At 46.8% G+C, this 25,814-nt stretch overlaps 1 protein-coding gene across 2 annotated transcripts; it reads left to right on the plus strand.

Moving 5' to 3' along the window:
• The first annotated feature begins 3,254 nt into the window (after positions 1-3,254).
• On the plus strand, positions 3,255-24,949 carry LOC140463404 (uncharacterized). Of its 2 annotated transcripts, none has more exons than XM_072557299.1 (13): positions 3,255-3,378; positions 6,437-6,577; positions 10,215-10,370; positions 11,699-15,842; positions 17,047-17,103; positions 17,243-17,276; positions 17,495-17,562; positions 17,829-18,630; positions 20,724-20,879; positions 21,180-21,279; positions 21,567-21,688; positions 23,171-23,322; positions 24,622-24,949. In XM_072557299.1, exons 1-13 carry the CDS (start codon positions 3,265-3,267, stop codon positions 24,723-24,725), a joined length of 6,150 nt encoding a protein of 2,049 aa, XP_072413400.1. In that variant the 5' UTR covers positions 3,255-3,264; the 3' UTR covers positions 24,726-24,949. The 2 variants fall into 2 exon arrangements, with proteins under 2 accessions (XP_072413400.1, XP_072413401.1); XM_072557300.1 differs by having other exon boundaries at positions 17,050-17,103.
• Positions 24,950-25,814: the final 865 nt, after the last annotated feature.

Below are 25,814 nucleotides of genomic sequence, written 5' to 3' on the forward strand. Positions count from 1 at the left end.
TGTTTAAGTCCTACCCTGGTTTGCCTTTCCAAAATGCAACACCTCACATTTATCTAAATTAAATTCCATCTGCCACTCCTGGCCCATTGGCCCTTCTGATCAAGGTCCAGCTCTATGTACCCAATCATAAAAGGAGCTCTGGAGTTCATAGCTTCATAGAATCCCTCCAGTACGGAATGTGGTCATTCGGCCCATCGAGTCTGCACCGACCCTGCAACAAACATGCCACCTAAATCTAGCCCTTACACTATCCCAGTAACCTTACAGTTACCATGGGTAGTCCATGCACTTCATTGGACGCTACGACAATTTATTACTCAAGCGAATGAGCCTGTGCCATAGCCTCCCGTGCCTCACTACTGTTTCACATCAATCAGCTAATCCGTCTATTAACACAAGATGTAGGCCAGCTTGCCTTTACTTCTCAGGCAGTTCTCGCTGTCCCTTGAGCTGTAACAAAGTGACGCCTAGCTTTTCCGCTTCAAGGTTATTGTTGTTTCTTGCCATGTGTTTAAATGCAGTTTCAACGTGTACGGACTGAACCTCTTTGATCCACTTTGCCACATTCACGTCCTGGGCAACTCACAGCTGATTCTGTTGGAAGCTGTTGCACGTTATTTGAGCAATAATCGCAACGTTAACACTGCTTCTCTCTCGACAAATCCTGCCAATCTCACTTTTTTCAGCAATTTATGTGTTTATGCAACTAACGTTTGTTGATAAAAATAATTTCAGCAATTTAAAAGTTATTAACTTGAAATCTATGTCAGCGTAGTGACAAACTTCACGAACAATACAAGCTTCTTTAACTACCCTGCCGATTATTTTGATTAAAACTTTGCAAGTGAACCTGTGTTTTATCGCAGACTGCAGAGATCGGGATAGAGAGAATGCGAACGAGATCCTGAACTAAGCTTCTATTCCACAAACGTAGAAACAGGATTAGCAGACAGGAAGCCAATTCTTTTTCAGCACAATAAGTGCCAAGCCATGTATTCATAATAGTCCAGTACTTTCCAGATGTCTGATATTGCAGCTGCTAGATGAACAAACTGAATCTGAATTCATACCCTCCCACGTTTGTGAAGAAGAAATTCCGTAATTTTAGTCTGGTCTCGGAGTTGGTGTCACAATATGCCTTTCTCAGTGAGAATCCTTTTGATTTAAAAATGTCCCCTAGAACACCTTCTGTTACAAATTTACAAGAGTAGATGCTGCGCCTCGATACAAGCCAATACAATGTTGCAAATGATTCAAAGTGAGGAAATGACAGCTATTTGTCTGAAATTCTGTGAGAAGGCGAGGGTTGGGGCATACTGTAAAGGCGCCGAGGTCAAGAAGCCATAGTCATGGCTAAAGGTTACACGTGGGACTATCTGAGGTATCGCCATGTTCTGGGAGGGCAAGCCGGACCGAGGATAGACAGGGTTCAGTGAAGAGTAGAGAGACAGTGAACAGGAGGCTGAATGTAGGAACACAGAATTGGGGCGGGCCACTCTGTATCTGAGATGTTTTTTTTAATCAACGTGGTCAGAGATGATAGTACACAGTTTGATACTTGAACTCAGGCCCTGCATCCCGGCTCAGAGGTAAGGACACTACTGCTGCTGCCAGAAGAGCCTCGCTTTATATTAGACAGACAGGTTCAAGTCTTTGGAAAAAGAAATCAGAGCAGGACTTATACACTTAATGGCAAGGTCCTGGGGAGTGTTGCTGAATGAAGAGATATTGGAGTGCAGGTTCATAGTTCCTTGAAAGTAGAGTCACGGGTAGATAGGAAAGTGAAGAAGATGTTTGGTATACCTCATTGATCAGACCATTGAGTATAGGAGTTGGGAGGTCATGTTGCGGCTGTACAGGACATTGGTCTCCTTTCTACCAGAAGGATGTTGTGAAACATGAAAGAGTTCAGAAAAGATTCACAAGGATGTTGCCAGGGTTGGAGGATTTGGGGTTGAAGGCTGAGGGGTGACCTTATAGAGGTTTAATAAAATCATGAGGGACATGGATAGGTTAGGGTCCTATAGGGAAATGACAAAGCATTTTACTTGGGGTGGGGGGGAGTCCAGAACTAAAGGACATAGGTTTAGGGTGAGAGGGGCAAGATATAAAAGGGACTTAAGGGGCAGCTTTTTCACACAGAGGCTGGATTAGTGGTGCTGGAAGAGCACAGCAGTTCAGGCAGCATCCAAGGAGCAGCGAAATCAACGTTTCGGGCAAAAGCCCTTCATCAGGAATAAATGTGAGTATGGAATGAGCTGCCAGCGGAAGTAGTGGAGGCTGGTGCAATTACAGCATTTAAAAGGCACCTGGATGGGTATATGAATAGGAAGGGTTTAGAGAGATATGGGCCGAGTGCTGGTAAATGGGACTAGATTAGGTTGGGATATCTGGTCAGCATGGATGAGTTGGACTGAATGGTCTGTTTCAGTGCTGCACATCTCTATGACTCTACACCCCACCTGTTTCAGAGATGTGCAATAACATCCCTGAACAGGTTGATCAGAAAATACAATGGTTTAGACATTAGACCTCTTTGACTCGGCCGTCTGTGTGGAGGTTCTGGATTAGTGGTGCTGGAAGAGCACAGCAGTTCAGGCAGCATCCAAGTAGCTTCGAAATCGACGTTTCGGGCAAAAGCCCTTCCTGATGAAGGGCTTTTGCCCGAAACGTCGATTTCAAAGCTACTTGGATGCTGCCTGAACTGCTGTGCTCTTCCAGCACCACTAATCCAGAATCTGGTTTCCAGCATCTGCAGTCATTGTTTTTACCTGTGTGGAGGTTGCACATTCTCCAGGTGTTTGCATGGTTTCCTATGGGTGCTCTGGTTTCCTCCCACTGTCCAAAGGTGTGCAGGTTGGGTGGTTTGCCCATTGCAAATGCACTAGGGGACAGTGAGGTCTACAGATGCTGGAGATCAGAATTGAGTGTGTTACTGGAAAAGCACAGCAGTTCAGGCAACATCCGATGAGCAGAAAAATCGACATTTCGGGAATCAGCCCTTCATCAGGAAATGCAGGTTTATAGCGATGGGTGGGTAAGGATGGGATGCTTTGCGGAGGGTCGATGTGGACTCGATGGTCTTTTCCACACTGTAGGGAGATTCTAGATGCTAATGATTCTATAAACAGACATTATCAAGTCAGATTTTGCCAGGATCAAATATGGCAGCGCTCGTGCTGGTCGCGGCGCGGGGCCGGGAGCCGGAAGCGGAAGTGGCGCCAGCAAGGGGTGGGGTCAGGTTGACCCAGTCGGCGGCTGCAGATGGCGGCGCCATGGGCGGCGGGAGCCCGGAGCCGAGGACGGGATCGGCGCTGGAGGCTCCGGGATACCGACCTGATTACCGGCGGCGTCAGCAAGCTGGAGTCCGGGCCGGAGGTGAGGGGGAGACCCGCCGGGGTTTCCCGGCCGGGAAGCGGCTCTGGGAGCAGCCGGCGACTGACACGTGTGCGCGGCCGGGACCGGGTGGGAGGGCGGTGGGGGGGGGGGTGTCAGGGCCAGGGCCAGGGGCCCGAGGACAGGGAGCCGCGGAAAGGAGATGATGGGGGAGGGGGGGAGAGAAATACCGTGTCTAGGTCTAGGTCTAGGTCTAGGTCTAGGTCCTGGGTGACCATCGGGAGGCAGTGGGGCCGACACCGGGCACGTGGGTGCGGCCAGGCCGGGCCGAGCCGAGCCGGGCATCAGGAACCTCTCCCCGCGATCTGCTCCCTTAGTGGGGGTGCACATTGAGACGGGGGAAGCCATTTAGTCCATCGTAGTGGTGCTGGTCCAGTCCCGGAATGCCGCTCAGACGCAGCTCCTATGAACGGTTCAAGCTCTGGGTTTCCTCGTCAGGCCATTGGGGCTTTTTAAGTCCTGATGTTTTAGCTGCCTGCATCGTTAACGCGGTTCACATAAGCAGGAAAGCCGGCGGGGTTGGATGTGCGAAATAATGCTTCAATTTTACAAAGCCCGGTTTAAACCACACCTGGAATGGGAACGTTTCTCAGCTGTACATATTGGCTTCGGAGGTAGCGTATTGCAGACTTCCCCAAACGTTACCTGGGCTCCCAAGATTTAAATTGCAGGAAATATTACAGAAACTCTAGTTGCATAGCCTGGAATAAGCCAGAGCATTTAAGAGGTGGAAGTAGGAAAAATATTTGCACGCAAAAGGTTAAAAATTTGTGCTGTCTTATGTAAATTGTAATTGATGCAAGCTTAATATGTTTTGTTCCCAAAGTTATTGACTTATATGGAGCAAAAATGAGACATAATTGCACTCAATAGCAGAAGAGTTTGAGATCTAAATGGCTTCTTCCTGAACCTGTCCTGTCTCAAAGTCAGTCCCTGATCCCATATGTCTTTCTGTTATGCCTTGTCCCATCTCCACTTTTGGAAGCAAAAGATGACAATTGAGCTAAAAATCCACCCGAAATAAAATCTCAAAAAATACTTCTGGTGTCAACAGTCATTGAGTAAGAAGTAAAAGTGGAAATGGGGTTGTGTTGCATAAGCTTTGAGGCAATAGATTATAGAGTCCTACAGTATGGAAACAGACCCTTCAGTCCAACTTGTCCATGCTGACCAAGTTTTTCATACTGAATTAGTCCCACTTACCTGCATTTGGCCCATATCCTTATAAACATTTCCTATTTATCTACTGGACCAAATGTCTTTTAAATGTTGTAACTGTACCCGTGTCTGCCAATTCCTATGTGAGCCACCCACTGTGTGAAAACATTGCTCCACAGGTCCCTTTTAAATTTTTCTCCTCCCACCTTAAAATATGTCCCCCAGTTTTGAACTCTAAGGAAAGGACTTTTGCTATTTACCTTATCTGTGCAGATTTTATAAACCTCCATATGGTCACCCTTCAGTTTCCTACACTCGATTGAAAAAAGTGAATCTATCCAGCCTCTCCTTATAACTCAAATCATCTAGTCCCAATAACATCCATGTTAATTTTATCTGACCAGTCTCCAATTTAATAATATCCTTCCCATAGCAGGGCGACCGGAACTTTACACTGGACTCCAAAAGTGGCCTGGAAAAGCTGATCTCCAGCATCTGCAGTCCTCCCTTTCTCCTCCAAAAGTGGCCTCACTAACATCGTGTATGACCTCAACATGACATCCCAATACCTATAGTCAGTGGTTTGAACAGTTCAGGTTGAGTGGCAGAGATATGAATACTGTGCCCATTTCGAGAGTCATTGTCAGACAGCATGGAAACAAACACTTCAGTCCAACTAGTCCATTGGCCATATCCCTCCCAACATTTCTTATTCGTGTACTTTTACAATGTCTAAAAGAGATTTGAATCTGTACTGGCATCCACACCTGAACCACTCTGTAATGATTGCCCCTCATGTCTTTTTTAAATCTTTCTCCTCTCACCTCAAAAATATGACCCTGAGTCTTGAATCTCTTATTCCTCTTCACCCCCACCACCTCCAAAGAAAAAGACCCCTGCCATTCACCGTATCAACACCCTTCCTTCATGATTTTATAAATGCCTTTAAGGCCACCCCTCAACCACCTCAAGCTCCAGGAAGTCCCAGCCTCTCCTTACAACACAAGCTCTCCATTCCTGGCAACATCCTGGTAAATCTCTTCTAAACCCTGTGCAGCTTAATAATATCTTTCCTATAATAGGGCGATCAGAAACTGGACACAGTGCTCCAGAAGATAACTCACTGATGTCCTGTACGACATCAACATAACACCCCAACTCCCAAACTCAGTGGTCTGAGCAATGAAGGCAAGCGTGCCAAATGCTTTCATAACTATTCTATCTATATGTGACACAAGCTTCAAAAAATTATGTACCTGAACCCGTAGGTCTCTATTCTGCTATACTGCCTAATGTTCTACTTTTAATTGTATCAGTTTGTCCTTATTTGTTTTTCCAAAATGTAATACCTGGCATTTATTCAAATTAAACTCCATCTGCCACTCTTCAGCCCATTGACCCAATCGATCAAGATCTCTTCGTAATCTTAGATCATCCTTTTCACTGTCCATAAATTTGTCATCTGCAAGCTTACTAACCATGCCTTTTATATTCTCACCGAAATCACTTGTATAAATTACAAGCAAAAACGGACCCAGCACTGATCCCAGTGGAACACTGGTCATCCTCCACTATCATTCTGTCTCCTGCCATTAAGCTAGATTTGTATCCAATTGGCAAGCTCACCCTTATTGTTGTACCATGCAGTATTGGCTATTGACTTGGGGTTTTTTTTGGCTTGAAGGGAATTGTGATATTTTGTGCATACATTTCCTTTTGATTTCTGTTGATCTTATATTCATGTTGTGCTCATTTTGACTCTGTCTGATATTGCCTCTGTATGATTTCCAGAATAAATTGTTGCCCAATGAGGAGAGTGAGAGAATTTCAAGAAGTTTGTTCTCGTAACTTTTTATTTACATTTGCTTTGCATTCACTTCAGGGTCAGAATCTCGAGGATTTCCATTTACCTTCCAGCCTTCTCACCGTTGCAGATTCAGATCTAGGAGAGATTTCAGGAAGTTTTCCTGGCTGCATTGATCAGTCTATAATCTCCATAATTGAAGCTACAGCACAAACAGAGGTGGGTTTAATAGTTGTGTATGCACTAAGATTCTTTCCATTGGGCATGAGCTGGCCCTATACCCTTTAATGGCACACCGACCCCTTGCCCAACATGTTCCTTTTGGGAAAGTTTGCATGTTTTTGTACCACCTTTCTAATCATAGGGTGAGCATGTCCAGGTCTCACACTATCTTATAATCGATTGTCACTCTTCTTAATCTCACTGCATGCTTTCTTTGTTTTTTCTTCTTGGTGTAAATAAATTCTTAAATATCATTCCCTTTCCTAATTCCTGTATCAAACAAAGCTATATTCAGGCAAGCATAATATTAAGCAGCAATGTTTTAAAAATTGAATACTGAGAAAGAGTTGAATGAGGATAATGCTTGATTTTATTTCAACAAGTGACAGGTTCTGTAATGGGGCTGTTTATGTTTAGAGAGGGGTAAGAGACGATGCTTCATTCCTGACCGGTACTACTACTATGAGCTTGCAGTAAAGCCAACAGTCACTCTCCATCTGCAACCAATTGATTTGAAAGTCACATTCCGCTTATATTGAAGAATAATAGTTCCAAACAAGACGTTAAATATTTAAGCTTTCAAGTCTTGACTCTCGAAAGCAACCTGACGAAATAGTCCAACAGGTTTATTTGGAAGCACTATTCAGAGCACTGCTTCTTCAGGTGGTTGTGGAGTAGAGCCTAGATTTTCTCGTTGGTTAGAAAGCATTTTATATGCAGTTTCTCTTCTAGACAAACTTTTTCTGAGTTAAGGTTTTGCTTGCATCTATAATCAGGCAAGTATTAACCTTTAAAGAGCACTAAATGATAAAAGCAATGTAACATTCTTGTCTAAAGGTATCAATGCCCTTATGAGTAGCTATTAGGGGCAGCTTGGTGGCTCAGTAGTTAGCTGTGCTGCCTCACAGCACCAGGGACCTATGTTCGATTCCAGCCTTGAGCGACTGTCTGTGTGTGTTTCCTCCGGGTGCTCTGGTTTCCTCTCTCAGTCCAGAGATGTGCACGTTAGGTGAGTTGGCCATGCTAAATTGCCCATAGTGTTCAGGGATGTGTAGGCTAGGTGCATTAGTCAGGGGTAATGTAGAGTAATAAGTGTACAGGGGGGTCAGGACTGGCAGTTAAACCTCCAAGGATTTTCAACTTATCGAAAAGACAGGGAGGTCAGCAGAGGGGGTGGGGTTGCCTTGTTAGTTAAGAACAAAATTAAATCTATGGCACTGAATGGCATAGCGTCAGATGATGTGGAGTCTGTGTGGGTGGAATTGAGGAACGACAAAGGCAAAAAAACCATAATTGGAGTTGTGTACAGACTTCCTAACAGTAGTCAGGACCAGGGACGCAACATGTACCGGGAAAGAGAGAAGGCATGTCAGAAAGGCAAGGTCACAGTGATCATGGGAGACTTCAATATGCAGGTGGACTGGGTAAATAATGTTGCCAGTGGATCCAAAGAAAGGGAATTCATGGAATGCTTACAGGATGGCTTTTTGGAACAGCTTGTCATGGAGCCCACAAGGGAGCAGGCTATTCTGGACCTAGTGCTTTGCAATGAACCAGACTTTTAAAAGATCTTAAAGTAAGGGAACCCTTAGGAAGCAGCGATCATAATATGGTAGAGTTCAGTATGGAGTTTGAAAGAGAGAAGGCAATATCGGATGTAATGGTGTTACAGTTGAATAAAGGTAATTATGAGGGCATGACAGAGGAACTGACAAAAATAGACTGGAAGCAGAGGCTAGTGGGGAAGACAGTAGAGCAAAAATGGCAGGAGTTTGAGAGTATAATTGAGGACACTGTACAGAGGTTCATCCCCAAGAACAGAAAGATTATCCAGGGAGAGATTAGACTGCCATGGCTGACAAAGGAAGTCAGGAAATGTATTAAAGGAAAAGAGAGATCCTATAAAGTGGCCAAGAGCAGTGGGAAATCAGAAGATTGGGAAGGCTAGTCAACATGGATTTAGTAAGGGGAGGTCATGCCTGACAAACCTGTTGGTATTCTTTTGAAGAGGTGACAAGTAGGTTAGACCAGGGAAACCCAGTGGATGTGGTCTATCTAGACTTCCAAAAGGCCTTTGATAAGGTGCCACACAGGAGGCTGCTGAGCAAGGTGAGGGCCCATGGTGTTCGAGGTGAGCTGCTGGGATGGATTGAGGATTGGCTGTCTGACAGAAGGCAGAGAGTTGGGAAAAAAGGTTCTTTTTCAGAATGGCAGCCGGTGACGAGCGGTGTCCCGCAGGGTTCGGTGCTGGGGCCACAGCTGTTCGCATTATATATTAATGATTTGGATGAGGGAACCGGGGGCATTCTAGCGAAGTTTGCAGATGATACGAAGTTAGGTGGACAGGCAGGTAGTACTGAGGAAGTGGGGAGGCCACAGAAGGATCTAGACAGTTTGTGAGAGTGGTCCAGGAAATGGCTGATGGAATTCAACGTGAACAAATGCGAGGTCTTGCACTTTGGCAAAAAGAATAAAAGCACAGACTACTTTCTAAACGGTGAGAAAATTCGTAAAGCCAAAGTACAAAGGGATTTGGGAGTGCTAGTCGAGGATTCTCTCAAGGTCAACATGCAGGTTGAGTCCGTGATTAAGAAAGGGAATGCAATGTTGTCACTTATCTCAAGAGGGTTGGAATATAAAAGCACCATTGTGCTACTGAGACTTTATAAAGCTCTGGTTAGGCCCCCATTTGGAGTACTGTGACCAGTTTTGGTCCCCACCCCTCAGGAAGGACAGACTGGCACTGGAGCCTGTCCAGCGGAGATTCACATGGATGATCCCTGGAATGGTTAGTCTAACATATGAGGAACGGCTGAGGATCTTGGGATTGTATTCATTGGAGTTTAGAAGATTAAGGGGAGACTTAATAGAGACGTACAAGATAATACATGGCTTGGAAAGGGTGGACGCTAGGAAATTGTTTCCGTTAGGCAAGGAGACTAGGACCCGTGGACACAGCCTTAGAATTAGAGGGGGTAAATTCAGAACAGAAATGCGGAGACATTTCTTCAGCCAGAGAGTGGTGGGCCTGTAGAATTCATTGCCGTAGAGTGCAGTGGAGGCTGGGATGTTAAATGTCTTCAAGACAGAGATTGATAGATTCTTGTTGTCTCGAGGAATTAAGGGCTACGGGGAGAATGCGAGTAAGTGGAGTTGAAATGCCCATCAGCCATAATTGAATGGCGGAGTGGACTCGACGGGCCGAATGGCCTTACTTCCACTCCGATGTCTTATGGTCCTATGGTGTAGGGGACTGGGACTGGGTGAGATACTGTCCGGAGGATCGGTGTGGACTTGTTGGGCCAAATGGCCTGTTTCCGCACTGTAGGGATTCTAATTCTAATTAGATTGTTCTCGATGTTGGAGTTTCGTAATGAATCACTTCCCCATCTGGATGTTCGAGGGTGCTCCTGGTACTCCCATGTGTCCACTCTTTTTGGATGACCCTCAGACCTGCCAGGTTGATAACTCAGATTTATAATTCAAATGCATCCATTCTCCTTTGGCTTGGTATTGTTTTTTGACTTGAGAATTGTGATGTGTTAATGTTTATCTGTTTCCTTTTGGTTTCTGTTGATTTTCTATTAGCACTGCTCATTCTGACTCTGTGATATTGCCTCTGCACTATTTCCAGAATAAATTGTTGCTTGATGAGGAAAGCGAAGCATCACTACTAACAGCCTTGACCGAGATACTGGATACTGTTGATGATGAAAATCCCTCTCCATTTGATTGCATTCCTGACTCTGAGCTGTTTGCCCCACCAAAGGGTGATCAAGAGTGCCTTCTGGTACGTATAGACAAATGTGTGAAGGCATGACTATGCTCTTAGGTGGATGTTGTCAGTTGTGAAAGCTTACTGGTTAATATCAGTAATCTTAGAGGAAGAGGAGGTATTGACTTAGCTCAAATCTGATCAATTATAGCACAGTTGATCTGTTGATAGCTGTATCAAGAAAAGTTTAATAATACAAAAGGAAAATACTGATACTAAAAAATTGAAACAAATGTAGAATATGCTGGAATTGCTCAGCATTCTGGCTATATCCATAGAGAGGGGAGACCAAGCTAACTGTCAGGTCAATCAACTGTCATCAATTTATTAATCTCAATCTTGAAAGCTATAGGCACACTCATTATTTTTTTTTTGTGGGAAGTGTCTCAGATTTCTTTATGTAGACAATGCATCTTGATTTAATTTCTGAACAGCTCAGCTCCAGTTTTGGCACTGCTCCATCTAGTTTTACATTCCTTGTCCATAAGGATAGATTTCACACTTTTGAATTCGGTTATCATTTTAAATACCTCCATTAACCTTCCAAACCTAAAGGAGTGCAAGCATCTTTATGCAACCTGTGAACATAATGTATACCTTTTAACCTTGAAGTTGTTTTGGTGAATCTGTCCTGAACCCACTCCAAGGCTGATATGTCATTCCAGACATGCAGCACTAGCTAAACACACTGACCCCAGATTGAATCTGACTATAACTCTTTACAACTGAAGTGTCACTTCCTCTCTTTTTAATTTAACCCCTTGAGGCCAGATTCTAATTGGCTTTCTGAATCCTGTTTGTATCTGTGATTTTAGTACTTGAACACTGAAATGCATTCACGGTTCCATAGCTCCCAATCTTTTGGCATTCAGCAGTAGTCTAGTGTATTATCACTGGATTGTTAATTCAGAAACTCAGCTAATGGTCTGGGGAACCGAGATTGAATTCTGCCATAGCAGATGTTGGAATTTGAATTCAATAAAGAACCTGGGGTTAAAGCTCTAATAATGACCATAAAACCATTGCTGATTGTCTGAAAAGCCGATTTGGTTCACTATTGTCCTTCAGGGAAGGAAATCTGTCGTCTTTACCTGGTCTGGCCTACATGTGACTCAGAAAAACTGTAACGTGGTTGACTCTTAATTGCACTCTGGGTAATTAGGGATGGGCAATAAAGGCTTGTCTAGCCAGTGATGCCTATATCCTGAGTGAATTAAAAGAAACAAAATTTACAAGTATTCAGATTTGATCCTGGTGAATGAGTGACTTTCTTTTGGTGTGATGCCTTATATAGGCTCTGTTTCTCTCGTACACTTTCTCATTTAATTTTGCTGTTCCCTCAGGTTGGACATCAGTCTTGTGCCACGTTTCCAGATTTGGGGAAAGAACCTTTTGGACACGTGGTGCCAACTGCTCCAAGGGATCTGAATGCCCAGTGGAGATCAGAGAAGCTGATAAGCAGAAGTTTTGGAGAGGAGACTTCAAAGCAACGTAGTGATGGCGAGGAAGAAGAGGAAGAGGATCTGATCAGTAATGGTCAGGGTGTATCAGAGTTGGGACCTGGTGACTCATTGGACTTGCAGTTGGGTGAACAGCTTGATCCAGTGGGGTTGGAGAACAACGTAACACTGGTACTTGAAAGCAGTTCACCATGTGCACACGATGTTCCAATGTCTGACCTTGTCAAGGATGTTCGTCTCCACTGTTTGCCCAATAGAGTGATGTGTCTGGGGACAGACATTGAGCTAGCAGACAGCATGATTGAACTGGAGGTTCATGTGCTCCAGGATAATGAGGTACAGGATCTGGAGTTACCGATAGTGCTGTGTGCAAGCAGTGAGCACCTACTGCAGATGATAGGTGAGAATGACAAGGAGTCTGTGCTAGCTAAAGACCCTGGTCCAGAGAGCCTGCCACAAACCTTAAAGCAACAGGAAGTCTCTCCACCCACCCCAGTGCATCTGGAGACCTCCCCAGTCACAGTACCAAGTGGACGGTTGAGAAAAACATCAGTATCTGATGAAATTCTAATTGCTATGCAGCTGGACCGTGCTGAAACATCATGTGAACATCACAGTCTTGAGACCCAGGTTCAAGCAGCAGAAGATCAGGAACGCTCCATCAAAGTCCAACAGAAACAGGAGTCTCAATTTCTAACCCAACAAACAGAACAAGATGTGAGGAGAATCAAAACTAGAGATGTTACTGCCGGGAGGGACAGCAGCCAAGTCACCGCATTTAGCAAGGGTGCAAAAGAGCCACATAATCCATCACCATGTGAGAGCGAGCCTGCACTGGGAGATTGCAGCATTCCCCAGTCAGTCGAGCCTCAGCCTGGCCATGGAGTCACACTTGTAAATGAGGCCATACACCCTGAACAAACTGTAGACAATGAGCCTGTTCCGGTGCCCCAGTTCCCTAATTCAGACCTGATAAGTCAGCATCCTGGGTCTCCTTCATCCACAATATCACCATTGTCTACTTGCGATGTGCAGTCTCCTGCTGTTCTTGAAACAACCACCAATGAATCCAAACTGCGATCAATCAGCCTCCAACAGTATCGGCTGCGACTCCAACAACGAAAACGAGATAGTGTCCCCTCAGTGCCTGAGAAACCAAAAGTTGGTACTGATACTAACAGCAAGAGTGCTTGGCCTGTTGTCCCCATTCAGTCCATTGTCCAGGGGGAGCTCAGTATTTTGCCATTAGAACCTGCTGGACATGTGGTCAGAAGGCAGGCCTCTCCTGCTCAGGCCCCTCTGCTCCACCTGCGGGACTCGCCTCAAAGACAGGCTGCTCCCATCCAGGTCCCATCCAAAGATAAACATACCCCATTCACCCAACAAGCAACCCCACCTACTGCAAAACTGCCTACTTGCTCTGTAACTCCATCCTCTGTAGCCCTACCTGCCAGCCACCTGGCTCCACCATCTGTGGCACATCTGACTCCACCCAGTCTGCCCCCATCCACCCATCTGTCACCACCCACCTGTCACCTGCCCCCACCTCCTGTGGCCCTGCCCCCCCACTATCTGCCCCCACCACCTGTGGCCCTGCCCCCCCACTATCTGCCCCCACCACCTGTGGCCCTGCCCCCCCACTACCTGCCCCCACCCCCTGTGGCCATGCCTCCTCATCACCTGCCCCCACCCCCTGTAGCCATGCCTCCTCATCACCTGCCCCCACCCCCTATGGCCATGCTGCCCCATCACCTGCCCCCACCCCCTGTGGCCATCCCTCCTCACCACCTGCCCCCACCCCCAGTGGCTGTTTCCAACCACCACCTGCCCCCACCCTATCTGTGCTCACCCCCTATAGCCCTGCCCACCCATCATCTGCCCCCACCTCCTGTGGCCCTGCCCACACTATCACAACCCAGCCACCCACTGACCCAAACTCCATCTGCTTGTCATTTGGCCAAACATTTTATTGTACCATCCAACCACTGCCTGACTCTACCCACTGTGCCCACACCATTCCCACCATTGGTCCCACCCCCTTTGACCTCACATGCTCTTCCCCAGGTACTACCCACTTCTCATGCTTTATCTGCTCCACCACCTGGTCAGGCCCCACCCATTCTTGCCCAGTCCGTGCCTGCTCAGGCTCTACCTCTCCCTGCTCAGACTCCACTGACTGTCCAGGCTGCACCCACTCTCCTGGCCAAACCACCACCTGCTCAGGCCCCGGCCCCTCCCACCCCGGCCCCTCCCACCCCGGCCCCTCCTGCTCAGGCCCCGGCCCCTCCCACCCCGGCCCCTCCTGCTCAGGCCCCGGCCCCTCCCACCCTGGCCCCTCCTGCTCAGGCCCCGGCCCCTCCCACCCTGGCCCCTCCTGCTCAGGCCCCGGCCCCTCCCACCCTGGCCCCTCCTGCTCAGGCCCCGGCCCCTCCCACCCTGGCCCCTCCTGCTCAGGCCCCGGCCTCTCCCACCCTGGCCCCTCCTGCTCAGGCCCCGGCCTCTCCCACCCTGGCCCCTCCTGCTCAGGCCCCGGCCTCTCCCACCCTGGCCCCTCCTGCTCAGGCCCCGGCCTCTCCCACTCTGGCCCCTCCTGCTCAGGCCCCGGCCTCTCCCACTCTGGCCCCTCCTGCTCAGGCCCCGGCCTCTCCCACTCTGGCCCCTCCTGCTCAGGCCCAGGCCACTCCCACTCTGGCCCCTCCTGCTCAGGCCCAGGCCACTCCCACAACGGCCCCTCCTGCTCAGGCCCCGGCCTCTCCGGCCCTGGCCCCTCCTGCTCAGGCCCCGGCCTCTCCGGCCCTGGCCCCTCCTGCTCAGGCCCCGGCCTCTCCGGCCCTGGCCCCTCCTGCTCAGGCCCCGGCCTCTCCCACAACGGCCCCTCCTGCTCAGGCCCCGGCCTCTCCCACCCTGGCCCCGGCCTCTCCTTCTCCTGCTCAGGCCCCGGCCTCTCCCACTCTGGCCCCTCCTGCTCAGGCCCCGGCCTCTCCCACCCTGGCCCCTCCTGCTCAGGCCCAGGCCACTCCCACAACGGCCCCTCCTGCTCAGGCCCCGGCCTCTCCGGCCCTGGCCCCTCCTGCTCAGGCCCTGGCCACTCCCACCTTGGCCCCTCCTGCTGAGGCCCAGGCCTCTCCTGCTCAGGCCCCGGCCTCTCCCACCCTGGCCCCTCCCGCTCAAGCCCCGGCCTCTCCCACCCTGGCCCCGGCCTCTCCTGCTCCTGCTCAGGCCCCGGCCTCTCCCACCCCGGCTCCGGCCCCGGCCCCGGCCTCTCCCACACCGGCCACTCCTGCTCTGGCCCCGGCCTCTCCCACACTGGCCACTCCAGCTCCGGCCCCAGTCACCCCCACCCTGGCCCCTCCTGCTTCGGCCACAGCGTCACCCACTCTGGCCCTTCCTGGTCCGGTCCCTGCCCCCCATCCTCAGGCCCCAGCGGCACCCACTCTGCCCGAAGCCCCTGCGGCCCATCCTGCACAGGCCCTATCTGCACCCGCTGTGGCTCCTCCTGCTTTGTCTCCTCTCCCTGCGGCCCCTCCTGCTCCGGTCCTAGCCACCCAATGCAGTTTCACACAACAGCCATCAAATGACACTCCGAACAGGACAAGGCAGAAAGTGGTACCTCCAGTTCTCCCAGGGAGCTTGAAACCCCTAAACAAAACCTCAATCTTGGCCCTACAGCCTCAGCAAGTCCTGACTACATCAGTCCACAAAGCCCTCATCCCACCTGCCAGAAGTCCTTCACCATCAACTCTAATGTCAGGAGATTCAGTGTGCCCATCACTGCTGCCTGTGATCGGGCCTCATGATGCTGCTCCAGAGGAGGATATTCCACGTTGTCAGAATGACTTGCTGCCTGCATCTGTCCAGAGAACTACAGTGGAGACTATGCTCGTAACATCTCCATCAGTGCCACTCTCTGAACCTCCTCCAGTGCAGCAACTTCAATCATCCACGGCAACCCAGGCATATGAAGGAGTTGATCAGGGCACACTGAGCTCCTCAGTGGTGTCGAACAAAGTAAAGGTCAACCTGAAAGGTGTGTAAAGAGTAACCATCTTGTCAAGGGCAAGTATGGCATTTGTGAATGAATGAGGAGGATATATGGCAATCGGTCCTGGTCAGCATTGTTTTAGGTTGAAGGTGAGGTGGTCTCCATTTTGATCTGGTTTGCAGTTGTTTCCTGGCCTCTGCCAAACTCTAAGTCATTATTCTTAATACAAAGACAGTAAATGTTGGCAAGCTTTTCAGGTACTAGTATCAAAGCAAGGCTTAGTGGGCAGGGTGTTTACTTGCACTTTTTTATCTGGTTATTTAATAATCAGGAGCAGGTTACCTATAAGGCAGGCTCGGGGTACTCAAGGCAGTTATAATGCCTCAAATTCATACTTTAGGTCAGCAAATATTGTGATTGGTAAATTACTCCTTTACCTTGGAAATCTAGGATACTGATCATGAATGTAAGAAATGCACCTCATTTTTGAGATTTGGTGTTACAGCTTGATGTAGTCTCTGTAAAATGTTAATTTCTGATACATTTTGTTCTTAGTTTTACATTCTGTCAGCAGAATTATGTTGATAAGGCCCTTCTCTGTATATTAATTACACTGATTACTGTTCTTAATTCATTCATGATGAGGTCCAGCCCTAATTACCCCTTTGAACTGAGTGGCTTGCTAGGCCATTTTAAAGGGCAATGAAGGCCCATGTGTGGGCCAGACAGGGTAAGGACGGCAGATTAACTTCCTTAATTTCAATGAACCAGATGGTTTTGTTATGACGTCAATGGTGGTTTTGTAGCTGCTGTCACTGCACCTAGCTATATACCCCACATTTAGCTGATTTGAATTCCACTTCTGCTGCATTGGGATTAGAACATCCGCTCATGTGACATTTACCCAGATCTCTGGTTTACTAGCTCAGTGTCATTACCACTGCGCTACTGTCTCTCATTCCCCCACTTACCCCAGATCAGTTCATTGACTGTACAAACTTCATGTTGCTCATGAGAACATGGTTACAATCTGAACTCAACATTCCAGCTGATGTTTGAAATCTGAGGAGTGGGGAACTCCCTGTAGTTGTCACTGGCCCAGGCTCCTACTTCCTGTCAGGTTGGTGCTGGAGAGGCAGGAGGCAGTGGTTCTGTGTTAGATGATTTTGGGGAGAGGCAGGTAATGGGAATTTTGGGGAGGAGCAGGTTCTAGTATTGAGTTGCTGATGGTTTCTTTCCTCACTCCCAGCAGGAATTGAGGCGGCCGACGTGATGAGTTTATTGGAACAGTTTGAAGTCACTGAGGGTGAGACAAATTTCAGATTGGATGTATGGATAGATGCAGTGGACCTGGGTCTGTGCATGACAGTTAAGAACTATGCACAGAGCTGGCGGTCCAGTTTGGCTGGTGTTTCGTATTGATTACTTTTTTGTTTCTTTTCCAGTGTCAGAGGAATCAACCCCTGGGAACAGCAGTGGGTAAGTACAGTTTCTATTCTCTGACGAGAGCTCCTTCCTTGGTGTCTGGCATGGGGATGGGACACAGTACTTCCTGCTGGTGGCAGAGGATGCCTCCCAGATTAGGATGGAAGGGAGAGTGAACGTTCTGCATTTTAGTCCTTTATTTCTGGGTTTGGCGCAGAAGTGTGGTCGGGTGCTCTTTGCTGTGCTGTGGCTGAAACGACTTCTCTTTTCAGGTCAGAGGTTCCTGAGGAGTGGAAACTATTAGATCACATTTTTGGAGCAGAATTGGCAAGTACAGCAGGTGAGTCTTAGTGGAAGGGATATGTGTAGAGGTGTCTGTGGGGGGATGTAAGTAGGATAGTTAAGAGGATGTGTGCGCAGGGTTGGTGTAGGGATGGATGAGTTGAGAACGGGTTTGAGGGTGCAAGGTGGAGGTAGTATGTTTCTTTTAGGATGATTTGGGTTGGTGGAGTGTTACAGGGTCTGGACAGACAATATACTGGGAGCTTGTGCCTGCTGGTCTTCAGCAATTGGCTGGTATCAATGACCGTCTGCATCTCTTTGTAGGTTTGACGCCTCCAGCAACTCCTCCGCATCAGATGTGGAAATCACTACCACCACCAGTGTGCTTTCTGGGCAAACGAAAGTTGCAGGAAACAGCTGAGAGCTTTGAGGGCTCTCCAGTTAGGACTGCGAAGCTGATTGATCCAAAGCCTATGGCACAGAATAACTGGACAAAGTGTTCAAGCCTGCAGCCTTCAGTTGAGCCCCCGCTCACTGCTGCCAATGGCTTTGGAGATCACATATATTGTTTGCCAAGAGTCAGCACCCAGTGGTCATCGTGCAACATCTATCCACCGGCTGTGGGCCAGCCAGATGTTGCTTGCCGCTGGAATATCAAGCGCCAAGCTAACATTACCATTAAACCCATTACCTCCCTGAATCGTCATAGCCGAAGCCCAACTCGTCAGGCCCGGGCAGGGGACAAGCAGCGAGGAGCTGGCCCTGGTATTGAAAGGAACACGTCAGATTCCCAGAAGACATTGCCGGGAGTTCAGGTGTCCTCCAACATGCTTCCCACTGGAACAGGAAGCGAGAAACCCAGTAGGAGCTTCTCATCAGCAGTGGACCAAAGAAACATTGGAGGCGACACTGCAGAGGGAAACTGTTGTGTAACAGTAGCTCCCGCTCCAAATGGAGAGACTGAGGGGAGCAAACCTTTTGATTCTTCCCATTGTTCAAGAAGGACTCGGACCTCCCCGTGCTATAGGCACCAGCGGTATCTTAGCTCCTCGAGTTCCACATCCTGCTCCCGCTCTCGGTCCCGGTCCCGGTCCCGGTCCCATTCTCCTACATGGAAAAGGAGACGGTGAGATTTGAATGAAAACCCTTTGTTTGAATGCTAAAGCAAGGCTGTTCAATATGCCATAAATATATCTGTATACTTATAATTCAATCTTATAACTGTCAAGTCCAGCCTGACCCCCCCCTCAAATTATTGAAAATGATCCCAGGTAGATGGGTTTTTGAAATGCTGTAAGCAGGTAGGGAAAATGGTCAAGAGGTCAAATGGAATGTTGACCCATCACTTCTAAAGGACCTAGAATACAAGGGAGTAAAAGTCATTTATCAGCTGTACAGGTTACACCACAGCAATAAGCCATTCTGCTACTGCCTTTGAAAAGATCATAACTGATCTGTGGTCTCCGCTTTCCAGCTTTTCCACATCTCCTTGACTCCCTTGTAGATCAAACATCAGTCTAACCTGGCCTCAGTGTACTCAGTGACTTGTTATTTGTTGCTGCTTGTGAAAGAGAATTCCACAGGCTAATGGCCCTCTAGAGGAAGGAATTGTTGATTGTCTCCAGCTTAAATGAGAAACTTTTTTTTAGGAAAAACTATTCCATTACAAGGGGAAACATCCTCTCAGCATCCACCCATTAACCCCACCTTTGAAATGTTATATATTTCAATAAGATCACCCATCATTCTAAACTCAATGAGAATGGGTCCATCTTGCCTCTAGGCTATTTTAATAATGGTTGCAGCATTATACATCTTTTCTCCATTTGATACCCTTTCTAACTTCCTTAGTTAGCCATGAATTGCACTTTCTTTCCATCTCTTTTCCTGAATCAAATATATCTTTAGTTAAAATTATGGAATATCATCTTGTATCTGTTACCATTTGTCTGCCATCTTAATTTTTAGCCCATTTTCCTATTCCAATTTAGCCAACCAAGTCATCAGATCTTTGTCTTGCCTTTTATTTAAGTTTTAAGATTCTGGTTTCAGGCTCACATTTCTTAGAAATTGAATGTGAAATTCTATCGGTTTGTGACAATAGAATTATCTCCACCTAAACCTATGCCCTCTAGTTCTAGACTCTATCCCATGGAAAAGGCCTTGTCTATTTACCCTATCCACACCCCTCGTGACTTCATAAACGTCAATAAGGTCACCCCTTACCCCCTGATGCTCCAGAGAAAACAAGTCCAAGCCTATTCAGCCTCTCCCTATAGCTCAAGCCCTCCAACCCTGGCAACATCCTTGTAACTCTTTCCTGAACTCCCTGTAGAAGGGAGACCAGAATTCTCTTTCCCATTTCTTATATACAAGGCTTTATTGAGTTACCAACCCACCACCTTTTCCTTTTTTTCCCTTGCCTTTTCAAAATGTCATTGTCCCAGCTATAGTCACTTACCTGCCATATCACTCAGTATTTCTATTTGAGAAATCAATTCATCTATCTTGTTCTTAAATCTTTGTGTGTATTCACCTAAAGGGTCCTTGTTTCTGCATTTTCCTCTATTTTGTCCCTGTTTGCTATTGTGCAATGTTTGTGTACTCTGTCCCTTTCTGTCACCTGGTTATCATGACCTACATTGCAATGCTACACTACTATCTTGTCTTCTGCTTTAAATTCCAAATCTCCCCTCAGCTGAAATCTTCCTCCATCTCTTCAGTGTATAGCCCTCTCTACAGCCAGAATTAGATCACTCAGTGGAAGGTGTTGGGGTATCCAGAGCCCCAGTTAATGCTCTGGGGCATGTGAGTAGGCTTCCGTGAATTGTCCATTGACAATTCAAAACAGTTTCATTGGTTGTAAGTGCTCTGAATGTCTTGAGGTGATGGAACATTTGGTCAATTGCAAGGCTTATTAACTTTGACTAAATGTGTCCAGGGCAATGCAATTAATGGCCGGTAGCTCATTCTTTTAGACCTTAAGAGTAAAACCAGGAATAATGTTATGTTGGGGAACCTGGTCTGCTTTGCTTTTCATAAAGCTACTAGAGCAGGTTAGTTTTAATCTGTAAATATTGCCTTTCCACTACCATTGGCTGGAGCTTATGGGCTTTATTGCCAACTCTGCTTGGGCACTGTTAAACATTGTTTTGTAACAAGTGAAGCTGAGAGACTTTGCTCATGTTTTGCCAATAACCCCATTCTGTTTGGGTGCAGATATGGCAGGAGACGATCCCGTCATTCTCGACACAGTTCACGATCAGATTCCAGATCGAGCTCACGTTCCAGGTCATGTTCCAGATCAAATTCAAGATCTGACTCTGGATCTAGATCCAGATCAAGATCGTCACGAAGACGCAGTGTTCATATGAGGTAACAAATCACTGAGCCTGGGGAGACAGTAGCAAGAATGGGATGTTCCTGACTGGGAGATATATCTTTGGCCGGGACACCTAGCGGTCAAAATGATTTTTACTTTCCACAGCTGGGTGTCAGTAAGGAATGACGGGGTGCCAGGATGGGTCTGTGGGGATTCCCTGGGTGCCACGACGGGTCTATGGGGATTCCCTGGGTACTGGGACAGCTAGGAATGGCAATAGGGAGTCACTGTCATGCCCGGTTTGTTGCTGCTCATACTGTCTGGGCACATTTTAATTGTTGCTGTTGCTCTAGTTATTTCACAGATACTTATGACGTGTTTCCTGAGGAACCGAGATGTCAGTACTCGAGAGCTCACTCACGAAGAATTAATCAGCGACGGGAACTTGCTATAGTAAGCCGTTTATTCTACTACTCCGACATCTCAGCTCAGATAGAGCCTGCAAAACCAGCTCCCTGACCCCAGGCTCGCCACTCTATTTGAAGGCAGACCCCTGAGTTTGAGCTCTCCAGGGAGGGGGTGAATCCATGACCCAAATTATCGTCACCAATTTCCCCCTTACTGTTCACTGTACATCAGTAGATGGGTACTGATGACAATTTGTGTAAATAAATTGTATCACTGTGGGTCCAAGCCAAAGGGCAGGAATTCATGTTATGTTCTGGTCTATTTCCAAATAGGAAGAACGGCGAGTTGTTTATGTTGGGAAAATCCGGAATGGGATGTTGCGTGAGGAATTGAGGAGGCGATTCGAAGTGTTTGGAGAAATTGAGGATTGCAACATTTATTTCAGGAGTGAAGGGTAAGATCAGTATCTGCTGAGTGTTGTTCTGGAGTGGCGAGGTGATGGTTTTACGCTCGCTGTTCCCTGTCTAGCAGTAATGAACCCTTTTCCAGTGCACATTTAAACACCTTTTGTGAGACCTTTGTGCACCGTACAGTTGGCCTTTATGATCTGACTCTTTTTTTGAGGACATGCCAAGGTTACCAACAAGATTGTGACAGTATCCAGGCTTGGGCTTACAATTGGCAAGTAACATTTGTGCCACTCAAATGCCAGGCAATGATCTTCATCAATAAGAGAGAATCTATCCACCATTCCTTGACATCCAATGGTGTAACCATCACTGAGTCACCCACTCTCATCAATAGCAGATATTTCGAAACATCACCACATGCAAGTTTCCCTCCAAGCCATTCACCATCATGAATTGGGGGTATATTGCTGTTCCTTCAATATCGCTGTATCATAGTCCTGGAATTCCCTCCCTAGGGCCTTGTGGATCAACCTGCAGCACTTGGACTACAGCAGTTCAAGAAGGCAGTTCGCTATCACCTCGAGGGCAACTATGGATAGACAGAAAATGCTAGCAGGCAGCAGCGCCTATGTCCCACAAGTGAATAAAAAAATCTATTTCCCATCTTTGACTGCACTCCAGTCTGATAGGCCATTCATTACTATTTTGGCTTTCTGTACCTTGGCGCATTTTATATCCAAGCTGTCAAAATCATTCATTCCAGGGGCTTGTTACTGAATTTTATTTTTTAAAAATTCTTCCATGGGATGTGAGAGGCTGGAAAGGCATTTGTTGCCTATCCCTAATTGTGCTTAAATGGAGTGGCTCTCCAGGCCATTTCAGGGGGCAGTTGAGTGTGGGTTGCTGTGGGTCTGGATTAATACATAAGCCACACTGGGGAGAATAGCAGATTTCCTTCTCTAAAGGGCAACTGTGAACCAGGTGGTTTTTATCATCATCAACAGTATTTACGTGGACACCAGCAGAATAGCTTTTATCTTCTAATTTACCTGTTCAGAGATGTTATTACACACCTCTAGTGTAATTGGGATTTACCTCTCCAGGGTAGGACACCACCACTGCACCACGAGGGGTCCCTTTTTTGGATTTTCGTGCTGTACCAATTCTAGCTCTGGTTTAGAAAAGCTTTTTCTTCCAAATTTTTAAAATTAAATTCAGGTTTCTTCATTACCATGGTGGAATTGAAACCAGTGTCCCAGACCATTTAGCCTTGGGTTCTAGATTCATGTTCAATGACATTGTCACTATATTGCTGTTTCCCCTGACTCGGTGAAATGGGATTTTTTCATGTGACCCTGTCACATCTCCAGTGTGCTTGCCCCCAATGGGCACTGTTTCATTCTTCTCTGCACTTTGTTGAAATATCATGCAATCTAATGTTTTGATCTGTGTTTAGCAACTCATCAAGAATTTCTGTTCAGCTGAGATTTTATTAACATTTTCTAACTGGAGAATGTTCCTTTCAGAGATAACTATGGTTTTGTCACGTACCGTTATACATGCGATGCATTTGCTGCTATTGAGAATGGACAGACGTTGCGTAAACCTGACGAACTGCCCTTTGACCTCTGTTTTGGTGGCCGGCGGCAGTTTTGTAAAACCAATTATGCAGATCTAGGTGAGTTCAAGAAAATGCAAATTGGAGTTTGGCCTCCAGTTTTATCTCCATCCCAGCCTCATCCAACATCATCTCAGCACCAGAGGGGATTAATGCACCTCCTTCCCCAAGTGTGTTATTGACCAGAGGCCTCGGGGAGATAAGTGTGCGGTCATTACTCCTGTTGCAAACATGATTTTTTTCATAATTGTATGTGAATGTGGAGTTAATCCTACCTGTGTTAGTGGTGAAATGGGAGTTATTCCTGCTTGTAATTGGGGTGAAAAATATGGGGTTACTCCTGCCTGTATCAGGGTGAATAATATGCCATAGATTCCCCACGGTATGGAAGCAAGCCATTTGGCCTGTCAAGTCAACACTGATCCTCTCACGAGCATCCCACCCAGACCAACTCCCCTACCCTGTAAACTTACATTTCCCATGGCTAACCCACTTAGCCTGCACATCCCTGGATACTGCAGGCAATTTAGCAAGGCCTATCCATCCTAACCTGCACATCTTTGGATTGTAGGAGGAAACCCACACAGACGCGTCAAGAATGTGCAAACTCTATGCGGGCGGTTGTCCGAGGGTGATATTGAACATGGGTTCCTGATGTTGTGAGACATAGTGCTGTCCACATTGTGGGGTTACTCCTGTCTGTATCGGGGTGATTTTATTTTTCCATTAGGATGTAAGCTGCAAAATGGCTATTATTTATTGCCACACTTCTCCTGGAGAAGGTGGTAGTGAACTATTGTCTTGAGCTGCTTGCACCCTGTGGAGTTGGTCATGCTTGGCACTTATGTGGGCTGAATGCCAACTGGCACTCAGCCTGATTGCTGGCTCGAGTCTGACTGTTGTCCAGACCTTGCTTGTATATGAACGCACATTTTCAGTATCTGAGCAGTTATGAATGATATGAGCATCCCCATTTCTGACCTTATGATGGAAGGAAGGCCATAGATGAATCAATTGAAGATGGTTGGACCTAGGACAGTGCCCTGAGGAACTCCTGCAGAGATGTTGAGGTTGAGATGACTGACCTCCAATAACCGTAACTGATCCTTTGTGCTAGGTATAATTTGAACCATGTGAAGGGTTTTCCCCTTATTCCCATTGATACAGTTCTGCTAGGGTTCCTATTGTGATTTTTGATGTCAAGGGCAGTCATTCTCAACTCCTTTCTGGAATTCAGCACTTTTATCCAGGAGCTAGGCTTTAATAAGTTCCTAGTGGAACCCAGAGTTACTGCTTGCTGTACTGAGGGTGAATCTAATGACATGTTGGAGATTAATTGGAGAAAATTTTCTCTTTCAGATTCCAGTCATGCAGACTACAGTTCTTATTCAACCAAAAGCAAGTTTGACTCTTTAGACTTTGACACTTTATTAAAACAGGCCAAACGGAGTCTTCGGAGGTGACAGCAGTGACAGCGGAGGAGAGGAAGGAGTGCAAGGGAGAAGCAAGTCTGAGGGCATTGTGTCTCCTGTTTACATGCTGCTACTGGATCAGATTGAGATTTATATATAAACTCTAGGTGTCTGTGTGACTGACAGAATGCAAGAAGTGTCTTGCCATCTGCGTCAAGCAGTTCACACTTTGGAGAGATAAAAAGAAATCTTTTTAAAAAATCAAATAAAATATATCTGCTAAATGTTGTTGCTGATCATTTCAACGCATCAGATGGAGGAGAAAGTGAGTGATAGACTGGGTGGGAGTGGGAAAGGAGTGTGTTAGGGAAGGCAGAGAATAATGGGTGGGAGTTGGGGAGAAAGGTGAACACTGGGAGGTACAGTGTTGCTATTTAATCTGCTTCCACCACTGAGAAGATTTCAGTTCCAACAATTGCTGCACAATACATCTCGCTCAGATCACGAATAGGGTTTGCTTTTCTGCCACTGTAAACAATCTCTCCTCCTTCAATTTAAGCTTTTCATCTTACGTACAAAATTTGGTACTTTTTATATATTCAAGTCTGAGTCACTTTTTTTTCCCAGAAAGAGTAGTAATCCTAATACCATTCCTTGGGGAGCACCACTCTTCATGCCTCCAATCTGATAAACCATTTGTTACTATTTGTTTTCTAACCCATGGCACATTTTATATTGGAGTTGCTGTGCTTTTTTAATTGTTGGGTTTGTTAATGAATTTTTAAAAACATTCTTCCATGGGATGTCAGTACTTGTTGCCATTTGTTGTCCATCCCTAATTGTCATTTGACTGTGTGGCTCACTGGGCCATTTCAAAGGGCAGTTGAGCATCAACAACAATGCTATAGATCAGACTGGTCAAGGACAGCAGATTTTCTCCAGAGGTCACTGCTACTGAGTCTAGGTTTCAGTTCCAAACTGTTAACTGAATTTAAATTTCATCAGTCGCATGATGGTATTTGAACTGGTATGTTTAGAGCATTAACCGTTGGCCACTGGGTTATTAGCAATGGTGACAATAATACAATGGCAGGCCACTGTTTTCACTTAATCCAATCTCTTAAAGTACATATTACATGT

The sequence above is a fragment of the Chiloscyllium punctatum genome, chromosome 38 (assembly GCF_047496795.1).
Source record: "Chiloscyllium punctatum isolate Juve2018m chromosome 38, sChiPun1.3, whole genome shotgun sequence".
NCBI lineage: Eukaryota > Metazoa > Chordata > Chondrichthyes > Orectolobiformes > Hemiscylliidae > Chiloscyllium > Chiloscyllium punctatum.